We start from the raw sequence: 20,954 nt of genomic DNA, 5'->3' as shown, positions 1-20,954 counted from the left end.
GTGAAAGGTACCCATCCCTAGTGATGACGCGACGCCGTCACTCACGCGAGCTGAGCAGTGAGCACTCAGCAGGTATGATCAGCGGGAACAATCGACTGAGCACTCACTCTGATAGACTGGCTGACTGTCTGATTTAGCTATGAAGAAAAGTAAAGTTAGTATTGCTTCATATTTTCGACGCGTTCGACCTCCTATAGTGAGCCGAACTGAACTCAGACACACGGAGAGAGCTGCGGCGTCTGCTGCTCCTCCTCCCTCCCGCACCCGTGGCTGTTGTAAACACTAGTCTCTAGTGGGACACTGGGACCTCGGTGAGCCTGCCAGCCGGCTAGCTACTGATAGCTATCAACAAATGCTCCAGTAAGTCTAGTAGTGCATGATAGCTCGCGTTAGCTTACTGTTCAAAACGAAACGTCCCATTAAACTAAATAGTTTAGATAGCTCCTGATATCAATGTCTTATAACACTGAGTCGATGCGTATTCGAGCTGAGGGCACGCTGAATATAGTCAATAGGGTCCAGCTGCAGCGCCGGAGAATCCTGGCCGTAGCTGGAGGCTACAGTATAGGGTCCAGCTGCAGCTCCGGGGAATCCTGGCCGTAGCTGGAGGCTACTCGAGTACACACAGACAGTGGAGCTGGTTGCATATAGCGCGCATTTAGACTTGTTGCGTGGTGGCGATGTCTCGCAGATAATACAACTACAAGTATGATTATATAATATATATATTTTATTAAAAAATAATTATATAAAATAATCTTTTTTCTTTAATCAAAAACAATCGATATAAATAATGGTAAAATTGTTATTTAAAAATGTGCCCCTAAAAAATATTTTTTGCCCCTAAATTTCTCATTTAGGGGCAAGTGTGCCCCTAGTGAAAAAGCTTAGCGTACAGCCCTGCTCCAAAGAATAACATACAAATCCGATCCCGATGCGCATTTCCTTCATTCCACAGCGCTGAGCGCGCAACGTATTTCATTGATCGATCTGGCCAGAGCCTATACTCACAAACGTTCCAGTGCTGTCTTCGGGATGATTTTAATCCAAACGTCCATTCAAAACTTGTATTATGAAATAATTCTGGGATGTCTGACTATTTCCCTATGCATTGGTGCGAGTTCAGCTGACAGTCCATAGAGTCCATGACATAAGATGCTCTGTTCTTTTGTTGTGTTTGAGGTGGATGTTGTTGCGTGTGTGGGGTTTTTCATGTATCAATTTGAAACAAGCCTCTTGACTGTTGGAATTAGGGATGTTAAAAATAAAATAGCTAATAATATTATTCAATATTAGACATTCATTGATCCAGAGGCAACCGGCTATTCGTCTGCTATTTGTAGATATATCAAGACAACAACACAACTTGCCCTCAGGGACAATCATATTTAATCTATTTAGATAGAGTATGTATGTATTATTTACAGATAATTGAAGGTACCTCAAAACATGAAACCAAGCCATGTCACACATCGTGTGTGTGCGTGTGTGTGTGTGTTACTTGAACAATTGTCACTGTGCTCCTAAATTTCTGTGTGCTCCTAAATTTGTATTTAGATTTGATTTATTAACATTTTATTTAGGAGCACATGTGCTCCTTGGGGAAAAGGTTAGCGTAGAGCCCTATATATGGAGACATTAACATTACGTTATCAAACATAGGGACGAAGACTGTAAAAAAAAGTGTCAATGTTTTATAATCTTTATGTTAATTTTCATTATAAAAATGCTGTGCCCCCGAAATACAAAAAAAAGCCCAAGAAAATCAATTAAGGGGGGCAAAAAGAGCCCTTGAAAAAAAAAAAAATTCTAACCCTGCTCTCAGCGACCTGCACTGCAGATACACCCTACTCACCTGGGGCAGTGTAGTGCAGTCTACTACACTTATTAGTAGGGATGCTCGATATTGTCTTTTTTACAGATACCGATATTGTCCAACTCTTAATTTCCGATACCGATATCAACCGATACCGATATATGCAGGGTCCCCCCCCCCCCCCCCCCAAAAAGTTATAATTTCAGGTAATTAACATTACATATCTCTTGTTGTGGAATTAACACAACATTATGAATACTTTTGACAATAAATAAAATCAGAATTTGTTCTTACTTGCTTGCCTGGGTAAATAAAGGTTATAGAAATGTAAAAAAGAAAAATATCACATTTTTATGCAGATATCGGCCGATAATATCGGTAGGCCGATAATATCGGACATCCCTACTTATTAGTAAGTAACTTAATCTCATGCTCGTTCGCACACAGTCTCACACACGCTCTCTCTCTCTCTTACGCTCACACACACACACACACACACACGTAGGGCTGAACGATTAATCGATTTTAAATCGAAATCGCGATTTTAAATGATGCAATTAGCAAATTGCAAAAAAAAGAAAAACGCAAATAATAATTATTATTATATCTTTTTTTATTTAACCAGGAAGTCCCATTGAGATACAAGATCTCCTTTGCAAGTTGTTGTTATTGTTGTAGGAACGGTTTGGGAGAGGGAGGTAAGGTGTTTTAGATTGTGTGTTGTGAAGTTTAGACTTCAGAGAGGGAGAGTAAAGTACAGAAAAAAAGGTACCGTTGGGTACCGGTATCGATTCCCAGGTAAAAAGAAACATTTTCAGGCTCGGTGTCCCGAACAGACCCACCGCGTAGGCCAGATGCAAGCCGCATTTTACAATAAACCTCTGTGGGGCTGCTTAAAAAAAATTATAATCGCAAATGTTATCGCAAACGCAATATCTGTCAGAAAAATCACAATTAGATTATTTCCCAAAATCGTGCAGCCCTAACACACTCTCTCTCTCACACACTCGCATCTCTCATGCTCTCATTCCAACTCTGCTGAGAGTTGCTTTTCTGTTATGTTTTTCGCGTGTGTCATCGATCGGTTTTCACAATCGGCGAGTAGGAAGCATCAGTGTTTCCCCTGAAAAAAAAATTCAACAGCGGTGCTGTGCTGCCGGAATCCATATTAGCGCACGCTGCAGGAGAAATAAATTAAAACTACCTTAGAATTGTTCGAGATTTTCATGGAGATATTCATGAAGTCATGTGCGTGTGAATTTGCTAGGATGTTTTTGGTGTGTCCGCTGACACTAGCAGTGCTCTGGAGGCCCAGGTATAGGGCTGCAACTAATGACTAATTTGGTAGTCGACTAATCTGTCGATTATTTTTTCGATTAGTCGACTAATCGAAAACCAATTATGTAAAAAAAAAAAAAAAAAAAAAGGATATCATTTTTTTTTTTTTTTTAAACTACCTATCTTTGTGAAAGTGACTTCTCAGCTCTGGTCCAGCTGAAGACAGAGCAGAGGAACAGATTAGACATTGAGCATGACCTCAGAGTTGCTTGTCTACCATCACCCCAGACTTTGAGACTCTTGTCAGGACCAAACAACAACATCATAACATGATGATCCCATAGCAAATTAAAATAATGACTCATGAAACATTTGAATTTGGATCTTAAGCCACTTTAAATGAAAATGTATTTGAAGAACAATACAGCAATCACTCATAACAAGATAAATAAATTAAATAATACAAATTAAAGTGGAAGTGTACTTTAAATAACTAAAAAAATAATAATAAAAAAGAAATAACTAGCAGCATCTGCCCCCAGCACCGCGGCTGATGGGGCTGTAACTTGGTCCAGGACCAGGAGGGTGACGTGGAACAGCTGTAAGGGGGATGAGTCAGATCAGACAGACTTCTAGGTATTTTGTTTGCTGTGTGTGAGAGGAGTCCGTGTGTGTGTGTGTGTGTATGTGTGTGTGTCTTACTCTGATCGCTGTGTGAGTGAGAGGAGTGTGTGTACTGTGTAATTTGTGTGTGTGTCTTACTCTGATCGCTGTGTGAGTGAGAGGTGTGTACTGTGTAATTTGTGTATGTGTGTGTCTTACTCTGATCGCTGTGTGTGAGTGAGAGGAGTGTGAATGTGTGTGTGTCTTACTCTGATCGCTGTGTGTGAGAGAGAGGAGTGTGAATGTGTGTGTGTCTTACTCTGATCGCTGTGTGTGAGTGAGAGGAGTGTGTATGTGTGTGTGTGTCTTACTCTGATCGCTGTGTGTGAGTGAGAGGAGAGTGTATGTGTGTGTCTTACTCTGATCGCTGTGTGTGAGTGAGAGGAGTGCGTGTGTATTGTGTGTCTAGTCTGATCATCTCCTGCAGGGGAACAATGTTTTCAATGTCCAAAATTTGCTATGGGATCATCATGTTATGATGTTGTTTGGAACCCTGAGAAGCCACTCTCACAAAGATAGGTAGTGCACAAAAAAAAAAAAAAAAAAAAAACATTTTTTTAATGACTAATCGACGCAACAATTTCTCATCTGCGATTTTTTTATAATCGACATCGCCGATTATGTCGACTAATCGTTGCAGCCCTACCCAGGTAGCTGCATATTTGTACACTGCAAAGAAAATGAAATCTTATCAAGTGAAAATATCTTGTATTTGGTACAATAAGTCCAATATTGAGTAGAATTATCTTGAATTATCTTATTCCACAGATAATTTTGCTTATTTCTTTCTTGATTGGTCAATTTAATCTTGTTTTAAGAAAATGTTAATCTTGTTTTCTTAAAAGATTAAATTGACCAAAATCAGAAAAAAAAGCTAAATTATCTGCCAGTGGGATAAGATAATTCAAGCAGCGTTTCCGTTAGCCGGTAATTACCGGTATTTGACCGGCAAAATCTGTTGAAGTCCGACATATTTAATCTCTCCGGTCTTAATGTCCGGTGAAAATAATTCCCTGAGTCTAAGCACAATTTGATTATTTGAATTGTATTAAAATAGGCTAAAATTAAATAGCCTATGCGATGAACGAAACAATCATTACATGATTTGTTTCTTCGTTGCTTCTAATAATGACAACGACGTTGTCAGCGAGAGCTTAGTGCTGGGTGTGCGAACTTTTGTGAAGCTGCAGAGCCGGAGCAACAGCAGCACAATGCAGTACTCCAGCAGTACTCCAATTCAGCCATTTTCAATTCAATGTTGGGTGGGGGGCGCTGTTGTGCGGTTCCCAGAAAAGAGCCAATAACAGCTGAATCTGCTGCTCTGCAGCGCCATACTCTCGCAAATAAGTCATTGGGAGGTGGAGAGAGAGTCGTCACGCAGACCCACGATAATGTTGCCGTCTCTCTCTGCCAAATTTCTCAGTTCTTCGCTTGATATAATTAAAAGGGGAACTATTTTACTATTTCTTTCACTATTTGGGCACTTTTACACAATTCCTGTGAGTCTATGGAACACCTCTGTAATATATATATATTTTTTTATTCATTGTTTTGTATTTCTAATCAAGTCCTCAAAAACAGCATTTTTCTACCTCAAGATCTCGAGCTGTTTTGAGCTTGGCTCCTAAACCACTGTGTGGCCTGCGCCGCCTCTTGAACATTAACATGCAGCAGTGACTATATGACATCACATATAGGCACATTTTCAAACGACTCAGTTCAGTGAGGGTGAATATTGTGAGAGGAGAATTGGAAGAATGCGCCAATATGAGAATTTTGAGACATAGATCATATTAATATAAGTTCACATAACTAGGAAACAATGCTAAACACTCAAAAAGGCCATTTATAAGATAGTTCCCCTTTAATACAAATGTCCAATATAACGGAATTCGTTAGCTCGTAAAAATTTGATTATAACAGACTGTTGTTTATTAATGTCGACTGCCCACAGACACCTATTTGATTTAAAGTCGGCAGCAGCACGAGTCTCGGGACTTATTTTATTTGGAATATAATGACTTTATACGCAAAAGTAGCCTAGTTTTAAGTAAAAATATTATAAATCTACATGCCTTGATGATGTCATTCTTTTGTTTTGTTGTCATTCTTTTGCCTATCAATTGTTTTTAAGCTCAATAAACTCTGACCGGAATGTCTCTCATTTGACCGGTAGATTGAAATCTACCGGACACTGAGGCCGGCAACAATTTTTTCTAACGGAAACCCTGAATTCAAGATCATTCTACTCGATATAGACATATTGTACCAAATACAAGATATGTTCACTTGATAAGATACATTTGTTTTGCAGTGTAGTTGTAATCAAATGAATAAAGGGAAGATGATTAAACAGAAGGTTTTGTAGATACAGTACTGAATTCTGCCATCTTTTTTATAATGGAAATTTCTCCATCATTTTTCATCGTATTGCAACACCGTTTTTTGCAAGACGTTCACAGAAAGAACTAACTGTGTTCTGTTTTATGGCAATAACGTTCAGGTTTGTGGGAGATAATCCCCAAAAATAAGAGAAATAAAAAAGTTAATCCAGAAGTCAGATGATTGACAGGGGCTGGTGTGAGCTGGGTCGGGTAGTTTTTCGAAAATTCGAAAGCCCTGAGTCTCTTCCTTCAAAAGACTACACTCACTTTTGGCTGTGCCACTTCCTCCTGTCAATATGCGCCGGTTTCCGACTCAATGCCCTGAGATTTCTATAATATTATATTTCACTAATAACAGTTAAAATAATTGGTAAACAAACGTAATGCTGAAAATATACACTTTTACTGTATATCTCGGGCTTAAGAGGTTAACCCTGTGAGGCCCAAATTAAAAAGACATTAGCAACTTCAGAGGCCAGAGGGTGGGACATATAAACACATTTACTATCAAATAGCATTGTGAGGCTGAACAACAGGACCAATTGACTAATACATGTGCTTAACATTTTTTAAATAAACATTCTTTTTTTAAATGGCTAAAAGTGATTTTGTAATTTTGCAACCGTGGGTCTCACAGGGTACTTTTAACCCTGTGAGGCCCAAATAAAAAAAGACATTAGCTACTTCAGAGGCCAGAGGGTGAGACCTATAAACACATGAAGGGTGCCGTGACTGAAAAAAAGGTTGAGAAAGGCTGGTATATGGTGTGGCTCTTTGTGGTACCACAGTAATTTTTGTGGCTCTTAGTCTCTGACTGGTTGGCCACCCCTGGTCTAGTTCATAGCAGTGGCGGTCATAATTCAGCAGCGGCGCAGCATATAAGGGAAACACTGAAGCATTATCGGAATTCCCCAATCTCATATTTATACTGATTATCGGCCGATACCGATCGCTGGCCGATCGATCGGGGCATCCCTAGTACCAACTATAATAGAAAACACACAATGAACTTGTTAATCGTACGTAGGCCTGTCCCCGACTAAGGATTTGTATAGTCGACTTTGATTGGCCAAAATCTGCCGATAAGACTATAAAAAGAATATATATAAATAAAAAATTATAATACTGTATATATATATTTTTGTATCATTCCATTTGGGCTGTGGGGGTGCTTAAAGGTGACATGCATTATAAATGTATTTTTTCAGTGTCTAGCATTGTATTATAGTAATAGGAGTTAGTATCAATGTGTTTGTGTCTCTAAATACCATATTGGCGGATTGCGGTCATTCAGGTCATTCATTTCCTGGTCGAAAAAAATCAGGTCATTCTGATTTGACTCGCATGGTGACGTCACGTGGTGAGGATGGAGCGGATAGTGATCCGATTGGCTCTGTGGTTGTAGCGCACCAAACGGGGTTTGACAGAGAGCGAGCGAGAGGGAGAATCAGATAGACCCTCGCGACAGAGCACACACACGCACGTCGCGCTGTCGTCTCTCGGTCTGTCTCTCTCTCCCCCTCTCTATCTCTCTCAATTCGGGAGCAAACTAACGACCCGTCTATAGTTCTAGCGAGCGGCACAGTGGAAGACTTCCTCAAGCGGGAAGGAGAGAGAAAGAGAAGGGGACCTGCGTACCTCGCACGCAGCTGTGTTTACACAGTGCTCTCTCTCTCTCTCTCTGTGTCTGCCACTCGCAGACTGTGTGGATGACTGTCACTGAAAGTGCTTATGGGCGGAGCCCAGCCAATAACAGGCTGAAATCTTGAGGCTGGAAAATTATGCTTTTGAGTACTCCATTAGAAATATAAAACAATGATTTTTTTTTTTTTTAAATAAACCTTACAGATAGATGTCTTCCATAGACTCACAGGAATTGTGTAAAGTTGCCCAAATAGTGCTAGGAATAGCAATGCAGGTCCCCTTTAATGTCTGAAGGAGTCGACAGAAGGCTTCTTGTCCTCTGCAAAAGCATGCAATTGGTCCACTGATGGATACATCTTGATATTTGTCTAGTCTAGTGTGTTCATTAGATGGGTTAAAAATTTAAATCCTCTTTCAGTGTCTCTGTGCCTGTTTTCTTAGGCAGTTAGTCTTGCTGGTATGCGCATCATTAGCGTTAGCCACACTTCTAGGCATCTTTGCTTTTTGAAAGAGTGAAATATATATATATTTTTTTTAAGGGGTTGGCAGTCGACTACGGCTCCTTTCGATCAATTAGTCGACTAATAGAGGTCAGCCCTAATTGTAAGCATTCTACACCTGCTTTGATGTGGTATATATACATTTTATCATTACCTTTTGAATTTCATTAGAATTTGCCTAATTTCAGCCTATTCATATTTTAATTGTATTATTGGGGACAATTGACCTCTGTTGTGATTGGAGGATTAACACATTCACGGCCATTCGATTTCCCCATCTAGCTATAGCTGGGCCAGCTTTCCATTACATACTTTCACTGTGAGTCATGTTGTTTGTAGAGCTAAATCTATATTTTATATTATAGCTATGGATACAATATCATGGTCATTTGACAGTAAGAACCTTCCGTTCAAGATGCAAAAAAGAAATAATGTTTCCATTAGTGCTGTCAAACGATTAAAATATTTAACTCGATTAATCGCATGATTGTCCATAGTTAACTCGCGATTAATCGCAAATTAATCAAATTTTTATTTTTTATTTCTTTTTTTACCTTAAACAGATCTTTTTCAAGTTCCAAGTTTTAATACTCTTATCAACATGCGAGTCAACAAATGCTTGCTTTGTGCAGCCATTTAACACAAAAGGATGACCCTCATGCATTGCAAATTTGCATCAAATTCAAAACAGAGTGATGCACAAAATAACTTAAAAGAAAATAATAATTTAAAACAATGAATAAAGTGTGCATGAAATAATAGGGGAAAGAAAACGTTAGGAACTTGTTACATTCACACACACAAGGGCTGATTAATCACACACCCCCCTCTCTCCCTCACACACACACTCTCCCAGATCTTTTTCTCTTTTGCCCCTTCCTCATCTCTCTCACCCCCCTCTCTCTCTATATCTCACACACACACACACACACACACACACACACACACACTTCAGAAACAAACATAGTATCAATGAGAGCATCAATAATACACCTGAGTGAAGTCTAGTAAAAAAAAAAAAAAAAAAAAAGATTTTTTGTTTTTAGTTAATCTTGAGTTAAAAAAATTTGTGGCATTAATAGAATCGGGAGTTAACGCGATATTAACGCGATATATTTGACAGCCTTAGTTTCCATCCATACTGTTTTATACCGTGGTGAATATGAGTGTTATTGCGGAATGATCAGGGCTAATTCCTGGGAGGCTACTTAAGCCGCAATGTGTATTATATTGTGTATTGTCCCTACACACGCTGCAATTAAAAAATCAAATGCATATGATAGGTATTATGTTTAATCATGAATGCATGAAAGGGGGGGGGGGGGGTCGTTTCTCACAGGTAAGAGCAATTTAACGTCAAGCTCGATTGTGCCTTGTTTTCATAGCCATCGCCCTGATCAGCGTATGCTGTTGTACTAACGAATGCCGTTATTGACAATCAATTAATCAAAAACTACCCCCCCCCCCCTTTCATGCATTCATCATGGAACATAATATACCGATCATATGCATTTGAATTTTTTATTGTAGCGTGTATAGGGACGAAATGCCAATGGATTAAGTATAATATGCGTTGCGGCCTATTACTAGCTAGGGATGCACGATAATTATCGGGCCGATATCAGCAATTATGACGTCATCCCGATAAACCCGATAACATTATTAATAGCTCCGATAATATAATATATTTTTTGGTTAAAAAAAATGCGGTGGGTGAATTTGGATGAAGTGCGTTTCTTTTGACTGTCGGCTCCTCCCGTTTTTCCAGTACTGCCTGATAGCGTGTGGTTTAGGAACAGGGCGTTTTACACAAATCCAGCGCTCCCTTTCTTGGCTGTGACTAGAGCTGCCGCGGTATTGCTGTTTTCCTTACCGCACACATTTGCAAAATATTTCCTACCGCCGCGGTATTACCGCACACACACACAAAAAAAAAAGTTTGAATGCATTTTTTTTGTAGTCTACTCTTTATATAGCATATAGCCTGCCTCTAGTCTAAATGTCTATCTTTAGAGGATGACTTTGCAGCATGAATATTGTTTGGGATTCGGCATGCACGCATTCGTTATTAAAAGTGAAACACGGATTCGAAGTCTCCCCTCGGTGTCGCGCCCGCCGGTTACCCCCCCGACCCTTTCTTCTTATTATTATTATAACGTTACTACTTATGATTACAAAGGCATTCGATTTGTGGCATTAACGTTAGTATAGTTACACGTTCGTATTTACCGGACCACATAGCAAGGCAAGCGTTACTCAATTAATATCTAAGTTCCTTTCTTTGCTCAGAGCGTGCCGAGTTGTACCCATTCTGCGGTCTGTTAATAAAGTTTTCAATCAGACAAGTGTATAGAACGAAAGGCTTTTATTATAACATTTCGTTGCAGTAAAATCATTATGCCTCGTTCCCTGAGGAGCGACGGCGTCGGTAATCCACTCCGGTGGGAGCTAACGTACTATTAGCCGTGTTGTGATGATGGCTGAGATTCAGGAAGTAAACGCACTGCAAGATGCTCCAAGCATGTGACGCGTATCTCTTCTGACCAATCAGTGGTCTGCAGTGTTTCATGTGACTTTTCTGGTACCCAATAGGGTCGCTTGGAATCTCGACAGGGAAGTAGGGTATATCTGCAGAGCCGCAAGCCCAACGAGAGCGTAATAATAATAATAATGTAATAAAAAACAGCGGTGATGCCGGTATTCAGCCCAACGCTGCGGTGGGCATGATGTAACAGCGATACCGCGGTAATACCGATACCGCGGCAGCTCTAGCTGTGACGTAGCCATGTACGTTTCTTGAAAGCAGCGCGGATGTAAACAAAGATGGCGACGCTAGTGGGGATTGTTTCAGAGGGGAAAAGTTTGCTTGCTATTTGTAATAAATGCAATGCAGAAGTTCCACGAGGAGGGAAAAGTGCAGCGGCTTGTGATACATCCAACCTAACAAGTCACCTGCGGCATCACAACCGCTGCGATGGTGTGTTATTGTGTTAACTTAAAGCCTACGACGACGCGGGGAGCTAAGCAAAGCTAGCCCCTTTCATGGCTGTGATGCAACCCTTGGTTGAATACGCAGTCACTTATTGCTCCGTAGTAGCCAGGTTAATTTGCAACACCAAGGACTGCTTAAAAGCTAGCGGCTTGAGCCCTTGGGTCATTTCTGTCAAACTTCTTTAATTTAGCAAACGACTCGTTAATAGGTACAAGCGTGCTCGCGCCGTCGTCGTAGGCTTCTAACACCATCGCAGCGGTGGTGATGCCGCAGGCGACCTGCTAGGCTATGTGTCCACTCAAAGCCTTTCTTTCAAGGTGGACAGCTTTGAAAAAAGAAGAAAAAAAGCTTTGAGCGTCTTAGGTTGGATGTATTATAAGTTGTTGACGGATTGTGAATTTTCATTTGGAAAAATAAATATGGTCACTTTATCAGTCTAAACTGTTGTCTTGGCTTTTGTTTCTGTTGTCTGGTTAGGTCAAAACTACAGGAATATACATTTAAAGGGGAACTATTTTACTATTTCTTTCACTATTTGGGCACTTTTACACAATTCCTGAGAGTCTATGGAACACCTCTGTAATATATATTTTTTTTTTATTCATTGTTTTGTATTTCTAATCAAGTCCTCAAAAACAGCATTTTTCTACCTCAAGATCTCGAGCCGTTTTGAGCCTGGGCAGCAGAACTGTGTGCAGCTTATCTTGTATCTCAACATTAACATGCAGTGGTGTCTCTCTGACATCACAAATCATCACATTTTCAAATGACTCAGTTCAGTGAGGGTGAATATTGTGAGAGGAGAATTGGAAGAATGCGCCAATATGAGAATTTTGAGACATAGATCATATTAATATAAGTTCACATAGCTAGGAAACAATGCTAAACACTCAAAAAGGCCATTTATAAGATAGTTCCCCTTTAAGTTGGTGTTAAGTTATTGTCCTGGGAAGTCTTTTTATGTATTATTATTGTATTGTGATATGTTTTGTTTCATGTTGGAAAAAAAAAGAAAGAAAATTTGATTAAAAAAATATACACATTAAAAAAAAATGTTAATACAATAAATATCGGTTATCGATATCGGTTATCGGCTTGAGGAGCATAAAGTTATCGGTATCGGTGTCAAAAAATCAATATCGTGCATCCCTATAACTAGCCTCCCAGGAATTACCCTAAACCGCTCTAAAACCATACTTATATTCACCATGGTATAAAACGGGAATGTATGGATTAGCGATACTCAATGCCAAATGGGCCATAGTATTGCATCCATAGCTATACTATATATATAGTTATAGCCCTGCAAACAAGGTGAGCGACTCCATAGGTTTAATGCGTGGCAGCACATAGTCATATCCCGTTCCCAGCGTGGCGATCAATGAGTTAACCGCTGGCGCCCAATAACGTATATATACGTGGTTGGCCGGGAATGTGTTAAGAAAAGGGGGGAATTTTGTGATTGTCAATCGACAGCCCTAATCTCCCGATTCCTCAGCAAAGAGAAAGTACAAAACGGCACAGCAGTTTACCTGTTCTCGTACACATCCTGAATCTCGTATATCTTCTGCTCGATGCTCTCGCTGGACACGCCGTTGGACTGCAGCTCGTAAACCTTCTGGTCGATCAGGTCAGAGACGGTTTTGTGGAAGTACTGCAGGAAGTTCTTAATGACCTCTGGGATGACGTGATAGGAGGTCTGCTGTTCATACTGCCTCTCGTAGGCCAGGTCAGCTTTGGGGTCACCTGCAGGGGGAGACAGAGCACTAATGAACTAGGGCTGAGCGATAAAACGATAACGATAATTATTGCGATATATTTTAATAACCGATCAAAATAATATGGATAATAATTTTTATTAAAGAAATTATTGTGACCTGCAACAGGGCAGCTTTAAAACCAGAGACAGTGGACAGACTTGTCTTTCTTGCCTGCAACTTAAAGTAATGGCTTTGCTTGTCCAAATGACAATACTGATCAAATTGAGATTTATTTTTCTCTTGTCCATTTATTTTGTTTGCTTTCTAATTTAAAATACAGTTTGAAACCTTCTGTACACAGTAGGCTATGTGTGCTAGCAGAGCTAGTCTCCAGTCACGAGTCACGGTGCACATGTGCGGTGGAAGATGCAAAATAAACATACATTTCTTGTTTAAATAATTATATATAAAAAATGGTAAAAAATGTAATACAAAAGAAAATTGGCCATATGATTAACTATGCATTAATTTATTCATTCATTCATCCTTTATTCGGGGGGACAGACTGAAAGCCCCGTTCACATGACAGTAGGGCTGTCCCGACTAAGGATTTGGATAGTAGACTATGATTGGCCAAAATGTGCTGTTTGTCAACAAATATATATATATATATATTTTTTTGTATCATTCCATTTGGGCTGTGGGGGGTGCTTAATGTCTGAAGGAGTCGACTGAAGGCTTCTTGTCCTCTGCAAAAGCATGCAATTGGTCCACTGATGGATACATCTTGCTATTTGTCTAGTCTAGTGTGTTCATTAGATGGGTGAAATCCTCTTTCAGTGCCTCTGTGCCTGTTTTCTTAGGCAGTTAGCCTCTGGTATGCGTGCCATTAGCGTTAGCCACGCTTCTAGGCCTCTTTTCTTTTGGAAAGAATGATAAAATAAATAAAAGTCGACTATGGCTCCTTTCAACCGATTACGGTAGTCGACTAATCGACTAATATGGGTCAGCCCTACATGACAGTTTACCCTTTCACTACCACATGGTTAACCCTTTCACTGCGACAATGCAGAAGGTTAACGTTCTGTAGTGTGGTAGTGAAAGGGTTAACCCTTTGGCGTGTGAAAGCGTTAGGGTTGTCTTAAATACTTCGAAGCTTCGTTCGATGGGCATGGGATTCGAATATGAAAATAAAATTCGATTATGTCAAAATTTAAAAAAAATAAAAAAATATTGAAATTATAAATTTTTTGCAAAATCAACTCTGCCTCTCTTTGTTAATTACAACAATCAATGCCGTTTTTTTATTTAAGATGAGGTCAGACTCGGCACTGACAGATTTGTGTTCATTGTGCTGCTTTTATAAAGCCTCAAATGACGGCTTACAATATTTCATGGAAGCAAAGTGTTTAGTTTGTAGGGGTGGGAATCACCAGTTTCATCACGATACGATACGATATCGATTCTTTGGACAACGATACGATATTTGCCGATATCACAAAGTCTGCCACGATACGATACGATTCAATTCAGGTGCGTGCGATCGATATGAGACGATATTATGTGCCCATTTAACACAATCAGTCACATTTAGATCAACTAAAAAAAGGCTACGGAAATATCAATTGACGTTTTAATTTTTGAGCTCTTCCAGACATTTAAATGAAAAACAATCTATTGTTTTTAATACAAATAGACCTCCTGTTCACTGTAAAGTGCCACGTTTTTATATATTGAGCTTTAAACTTTAAGTAAAATGTTTTGGAACTCACAACACACAAGCTAAAACCCCTTCCTCTCCCAAACCATTCCTACAATTGTTTTATGATCATGTTTAAATATCAACATTATCTGTCCATCCTCAGTAAATAATATCAATATAATAATACCCCTGACTTCATCTGGTATTTTCACACACACACACACACAGAATGTCCCCTCTCCTCTCTCCGTTTCTCTCTCTCTTAGCTTAGTTAGCTTAAGCAGCTAATGTAACGTTAATTTAAAATAAAAGAATGGCGACGATGCAAAGCATGTTAGATGCATTTGACCCGTTGCGGGGGAAAAAACTGCACAGACTTATATCGGGTCTTTATTTATCTTATTTTTGGGGATTATCTCCCACAAACCTGAACGTTATTGCCATAAAACAGAACACAAGCCCTGCTCTCGCTCTGCTGTACAGAGCTAAACGGAGTTTCACAACACTGGCCGCGGGGCGGATATGACGTCGCCGTCGCCGGATTTTCAAAATAAGAGTATCGCAATATGAATCGATCTTTTTACGTTGCATCGATCCTATTTGATTATTGATAATAGATCGATATATCGATCTGGATCGATGTATCGTCCCACCCCTATTAGTTTGTCTAAGATTTAAAAAGGTTTAAAGTTTACAGCACTGACAAAGTTGAACAAAGTGCTGTACAAGTCCCACAACATAAAAAAAAAAAAATATTAAAAGAAGAAAATATTAATAACCCTTTTTCTTTTTTTTTAAGCTTCGAATTAAAATCGAATCTCGGCCCCGAAGCTTCGAATTCAAAAAAAAATCGAAGGTCAGCCCTAGAAAGGGTTAACCCTTTGTTCGGCACCCAGGAGAATGTTCTGAGTATATGATGTTATAGATGACACTGAGACACCCAGGGGAATGTTCTGAGTATATGATGTTATAGATAACACAGAGACACCCAGGAGAATGTTCTGAGTATATGATGTTATAGATGACACTGAGACACACCCAGGAGAATGTTCTGAGTATATGATGTTATAAATGACACTGAGACACCCAGGGGAATGTTCTGAGTATATGATGTTATAGATGACACTGAGAGACACCCAGGGGAATGTTCTGAGTATATGATGTTATAGATGACACTGAGAGACACCCAGGGGAATGTTCTGAGTATATGATGTTATAGATGACACTGAGGCCATGTTTAGACGGAGAGAGTCTGAACAGAAACCGCAAAAGTTGTCTTGCGGTCTCACTTTAAATGTTGCGTTTAGTGTTTTGGGATGGAATTCTGCATGCAGACGAGGCTGTAAAGACTCGAGACGACGGAGCCCCGCTGTCACACCATTGGCGCAGATGTCACATGACCAGAAACGTCAGTGGCCAATCAGATCGCCTCAGGTCGTTGAGACAACCAGACGTGCTGTGAAGACCCGCCCTACTCTGCCTCTGATTCGCAGACTGTGGGTGGGGGAATGTGATTGGACCAAAGCAGAGTCACTCACAGACAGTGGCTCCAGTCACTAATAGTTGCTATAGCCGCGGGACAGATTCTTGTGTATTTAAAAGTACTGCCAATGTAGCCTTCAGGTGATCGCCATGGATAGAATCAGACATGCTTTGTTTACGCTTCTAGGCTACTGGCGTCTGGCGCATGCCTGTGATGTAAGCAGTACGCGACGAGAGCCTTGAGAATCCTTTCGTCATAGTTTTATGCGGATTGACTGTTCAGATGATAGCGCGAAGGTTTATCGTTTCTAGGATTTCCGCCCAGGAAGGTGGTCTCACTTTTTTGCGGATTCTCCCCGCAAAAACGCTGTTGCCGTATAAACAAAAGGCACATTCGAAGAAATATTTTGCCGGTTTCACCCGCAAGCGTTCTTGTCTAAACATGGCCTGAGAGACACCCAGGAGAATGTTCTGAGTATATGATGTTATAGATGACACAGACATACAGGGGAATGTTCTGAGTATATGATGTTATAGATGACACAGAGACAACCAGGGGAATGTTCTGAGTATATGATGTTATAGATGACACTGAGAGACACACAGGAGAATGTTCTGAGTATATGATGTTATAGATGACACAGAGACACCCAGGAGAATGTTCTGAGTATATGATGTTATAGATGACACTGAGACACACCCAGGGGAATGTTCTGAGTATATGATGTTATAGATGACACTGAGAGACACACAGGAGAATGTTGTGGGGTGCCTTGGAGAAGGAGGAAAGATTCAGGGGTGTCTTGGTTTAAAAACGTTTGGGAACCTCTGGTCTAGGGAGCAGCTCCAGACTTTTTTTTTTATCCACTTTTTCTCCTTATTTTTCTATTTTTCTCCCATCCCAATTTAGCTGTTTTCCAATTCTCCCCTCCCCTGTCTTGAACGTTGCTCGCATATGCCCCCCACAGGTCGGTTGTAGGGAGGATAGAAGCCTTGCATCACATGTCCCCTCCGGTACACGAGGAGGCAGCCTGTCACATCTTTTCACCTGCCAGCGCGGACTCTCATTGGCGAGGTGTAACGTGTGGGAGGCTCACACTACCCCCGCCATTTCCTGTCTCTGCTGTGCAGGCGCCCCCCAACCGATATGTAGGAGTCGCTGTCCACAACGTCCAGATTACCACCCATCGACTTCCACCCGCTGGCTCTGCCAATTGAGCCAGTATGACGGCCGGCCCAAGCCGGAGGCAACGACACTGTATTGCTGCAACAATTACCAATGTGTTTTTACACAAATGGCTCAATAAAGGAATCTGAATCTGACAGCCGGATTTGAACCCGGTGTCTCTTGCGTTGGTGACGAGCGCAATGTCCGCTGCGCCACCCAGCCGCCCTGGAGCAGCTCCAGACTTTATAACTGATGACAGGACAGGTTTGAGTATTATTCGTCAGTACTTACCAGGACCGTGGACATAACATATTGGGATTCTTAATCTAGATGGTGTTCCCCTTTAAGAAAAGTAATGTCAGAGAAGATAAACATATCTATGGTCAACAATACAACATAAAATGTGACAGAAATCATGGCTACTAACCAGTATGCAGATCGTATTTGTCGTCATTTGTGTAGGCATACGGGTCGTACTGTGAAACAGAAAGAGTAACACAATAATAATAGTTATTCTCGGTTTGATACCCAGTTTAATAAAACCTGACGCCTTTCTTCCCGTTTGATACCCACAGCTTAAAACCTGGTAGTATGTATTCGTATGTGAAGGCCTTATGTGCCACTAGGCACGAAGTTCCTAGAGACTATAGTCAATAGTTACCCCTTTCACTGTCGCACTAGCAAAACCGTTAACCCTTTCACTGCAACAATACACAGAAGGTTAACCCTTTCACTGCGACAATACACAAGTTAACCCTTTCACTGCAACAATACACAGAACGTTAACCCTTTCACTGCGACAATACACAGAAGGTTAACCCTTTCACTGCCACAATACACAGGTTAACCCTTTCACTGCGACTATACACAGAAGGTTAACCCTTTCACTGCCACAATACACAGGTTAACCCTTTCACTGCGACAATACACAGAAGCCCTTTCACTGCGAAAATACACAGAAGCCCTTTCACTGCCACACGACAGCCGGTTAATGGTAGCTAGGGTTAAGATAAATACAGTTGGATGGAAGTAAAGAGGAGAGAATTGAAAATGGGAGACCCTGATCCTGATGTAAACAAGACGAAAGTCTCTCTGGTCTGCATCCCCTTATTAACAATTGTGTGTATTGAGCCGTACTGTAGTGTACCCATTCTGCAATCTGTTAAATAAAGTTTTCAATCAATCAATCAATCAATCAGAGACAGGCATGAGCGCTACAGCATCATCAACAGCCGTGTGATAAGCATCATGTTAGCTAGCGAGCTAAGACTAACATGCCCGGGTGTTAACTTTCTCATTTATCACATTTAAGACATTATATAAGAAGAACAAATAGTCATTAAAAGAACACAAGTGCCTGGCTCAACAGCAGCAGTGTTGGTCTAGATGAGACTAGAGAGGTTAGCTAGCTGTCCGGCTAGCGTTAGCTTAGCATGCTACTTAGCTAGCCGGTCTGTTTTCACAAGAGACGGTTATTGTTGTTGTTATTATCGTATTAAAATATATTCACTACAGTTGGTTTGGCCGCAGCGGGCGTTTCTTCTTCTTCTTGGTACGACATGTTGTAGGAATGGTTGGAGTCCCGTTAGATGCAGCAGTTTTAAGAAAAACACTACAGAGTGAGTTCTCTCGGCTCCACCACGCAGCTGTGTGCTGACAGACAGGGACCGGAAGGAAGGAGGCAGGAGCGGGGCTGCGGGGAACACAGAGAGCATTGTGGGACAGTGCCACATAGTGGAGGACTGGAGAGCAGCATCCACATACATTATAGAATAAAATAGAATAAAATAGAATAGAATAGAATAGAATAGAATAGAATAGAATAGAAATACTTTTATTATCCAGAGGGAAATTTGACACTGCAAATCGTTCAACATTAAACATTGAGACAGAACAGGTCACGGATAAGAATAACAAAACAAATCAAATTGCCTAAGATAAGAATAGAATAAAATATATACAGTAAATAAATACAGTAAAAATATACTGAGGTCTACACAGTAGGTGTAATATTGCACAGTGCTGTTTCAAACTAAGAGTCCAGGAAGATGGTAACTGTCACTCTGTGCCCCGTGATGCAGTGAGGCACAGTGATGCAGGGGCGGTTCTAGCATCAGACCTTTAGGGGGGCTCAGCCCCTAGAGTAGTAGCAATGCCATGGTCAGGCAAGGGAGGGTGGATTTTTTTTGTCAAATCAGTTGTGCAATAGTGTTTCTATATAATTCACTTATGACATTTAGGTAACATTAATGAACAACAAGGGAGAGAAAGAGAGGGAGAGAGAGAGAGATAGAGAGGGAGAGAGAGACTCACATTTTCGTGACATTACACACAATTCTGCAGTCCCTCCCGTCGTCCCTCTCTCTCTCGCTCTCTCTCTATCTCCCTCCCTCTCCTCGCTAGTTCTCTGCCTGTCAAACCCTGTTTGAGGAAGTGTCGGGTTACACTGCACTACAACCATAGAGGGGGCGTTACTGCAGATCAATGCTATGCCGACGTCACAGAAACTGTCAAATCAGAACAGTTTAGTTGAGTGAGGGAAGATCTCGTGAACTCGAGACTAGACTGATGAGTCAATATGGTAATTAGAGACACAGACCCATTGATACTAAAGCTGCGGTTACACCTTTCGTTTCATTTTCGTATCATTGTCATACGCGTTTCGCCGCGACGTCCTGCGCCTCGAGTCACACTTTCGTTTTTTTTTGTTTTTGTCACCTGAGCACACTGATGTAGTACACTGCCAAAGCAGTAGGTGGCAGTAGGTGGCGAACATGAAGGCAATTTCAACCAATCAGAACTTGAATGTGCCAATACACTTCCTGGAAGCTCCAGCAAAGAAAATATCAACAAGGCGGGTGCCTATGAGCGCCACCATCTTGCTATTTACCCAATGCAGCAATTCTTTTTCAGCAAAGCCTAATAAAAGTGCAATAAACAAAACGGATACATTCACTGTGTGTTCTGCCTGTCATTTGTTGATGAAACAAAACTAACATTAACACAAGTGACCACCAAGAGCGGATAGTTTAGTCTAAAAAAAGATCGGTAGCATTGTTAGCTGCATGCTAACGTCAATGGAATTTGCCATTATAACAGTATAGCATTGTGGCTAGAAGCTAACGTTAGCTCACGCTACTTAGCCAGCACCAAACTGATGATATCGGGAGCTATCAGTGGTTAGATAACATTAGAGACAACGCTGTGTGTATTAAACAAAGGTGAATAGATGACTGGGCCATTTTGTTTAATGCTTGTTAAGTTGAAAGAGGAGCTTTGAGCTAACAGGGTTTGATGGCTAACACTAGCTCATGTTATCCAGTGGCAGTGCCAATCGGTAATGCTAGCAGAATGAATGGATGTAAACTTTATTTAACATATTGCATATGGGTACAATACAATACGGCTCAATACAAACAATTGTTAAGGGAATGCAGACTGTTGTAAGGACTGGGGTCCTTATAACAATAACTTGACAACACATAGTAGCTGCAGCTATTTGGTTTGGGACTGCTGTCACCGGAAGGGCATGCAGATGGTATCTACTGCGCATGGGCGTTTTCGCAACAACGGCTCATGCAGACTACACGCTGTTGTCGGCGCGTTTTTTTGCGTTTCTCCAAAA

At 40.8% G+C, this 20,954-nt stretch overlaps 1 protein-coding gene across 1 annotated transcript in view; it reads right to left on the bottom strand.

The window, feature by feature from the left end:
* Positions 1–18,988, bottom strand: part of eif3s6ip (eukaryotic translation initiation factor 3, subunit 6 interacting protein) — a 72,482-nt gene extending 53,494 nt beyond the window's left edge. Inside the window, exons 1-3 of the mRNA XM_084321065.1 lie at positions 18,843–18,988; positions 17,757–17,805; positions 12,810–13,023 (exon numbers count right to left, since the gene is read on the bottom strand). Coding sequence (XP_084177191.1) covers positions 12,810–13,023; positions 17,757–17,805; positions 18,843–18,890 — 311 coding nt within the window. The 5' untranslated portion in view covers positions 18,891–18,988. The remainder of the gene's footprint in view (positions 1–12,809; positions 13,024–17,756; positions 17,806–18,842) is intronic.
* Between the last annotated feature and the right edge of the window lie 1,966 nt (positions 18,989–20,954).

The sequence above is a fragment of the Notolepis coatsorum genome (assembly GCF_963971535.1).
Source record: "Notolepis coatsorum genome assembly, chromosome: 9".
In the NCBI taxonomy this organism is placed as follows: Eukaryota; Metazoa; Chordata; class Actinopteri; order Aulopiformes; family Paralepididae; genus Notolepis; species Notolepis coatsorum.
Note: the sequence above shows the minus strand (reverse complement) of the source record. Positions and strands in the feature narration are given on the sequence as shown.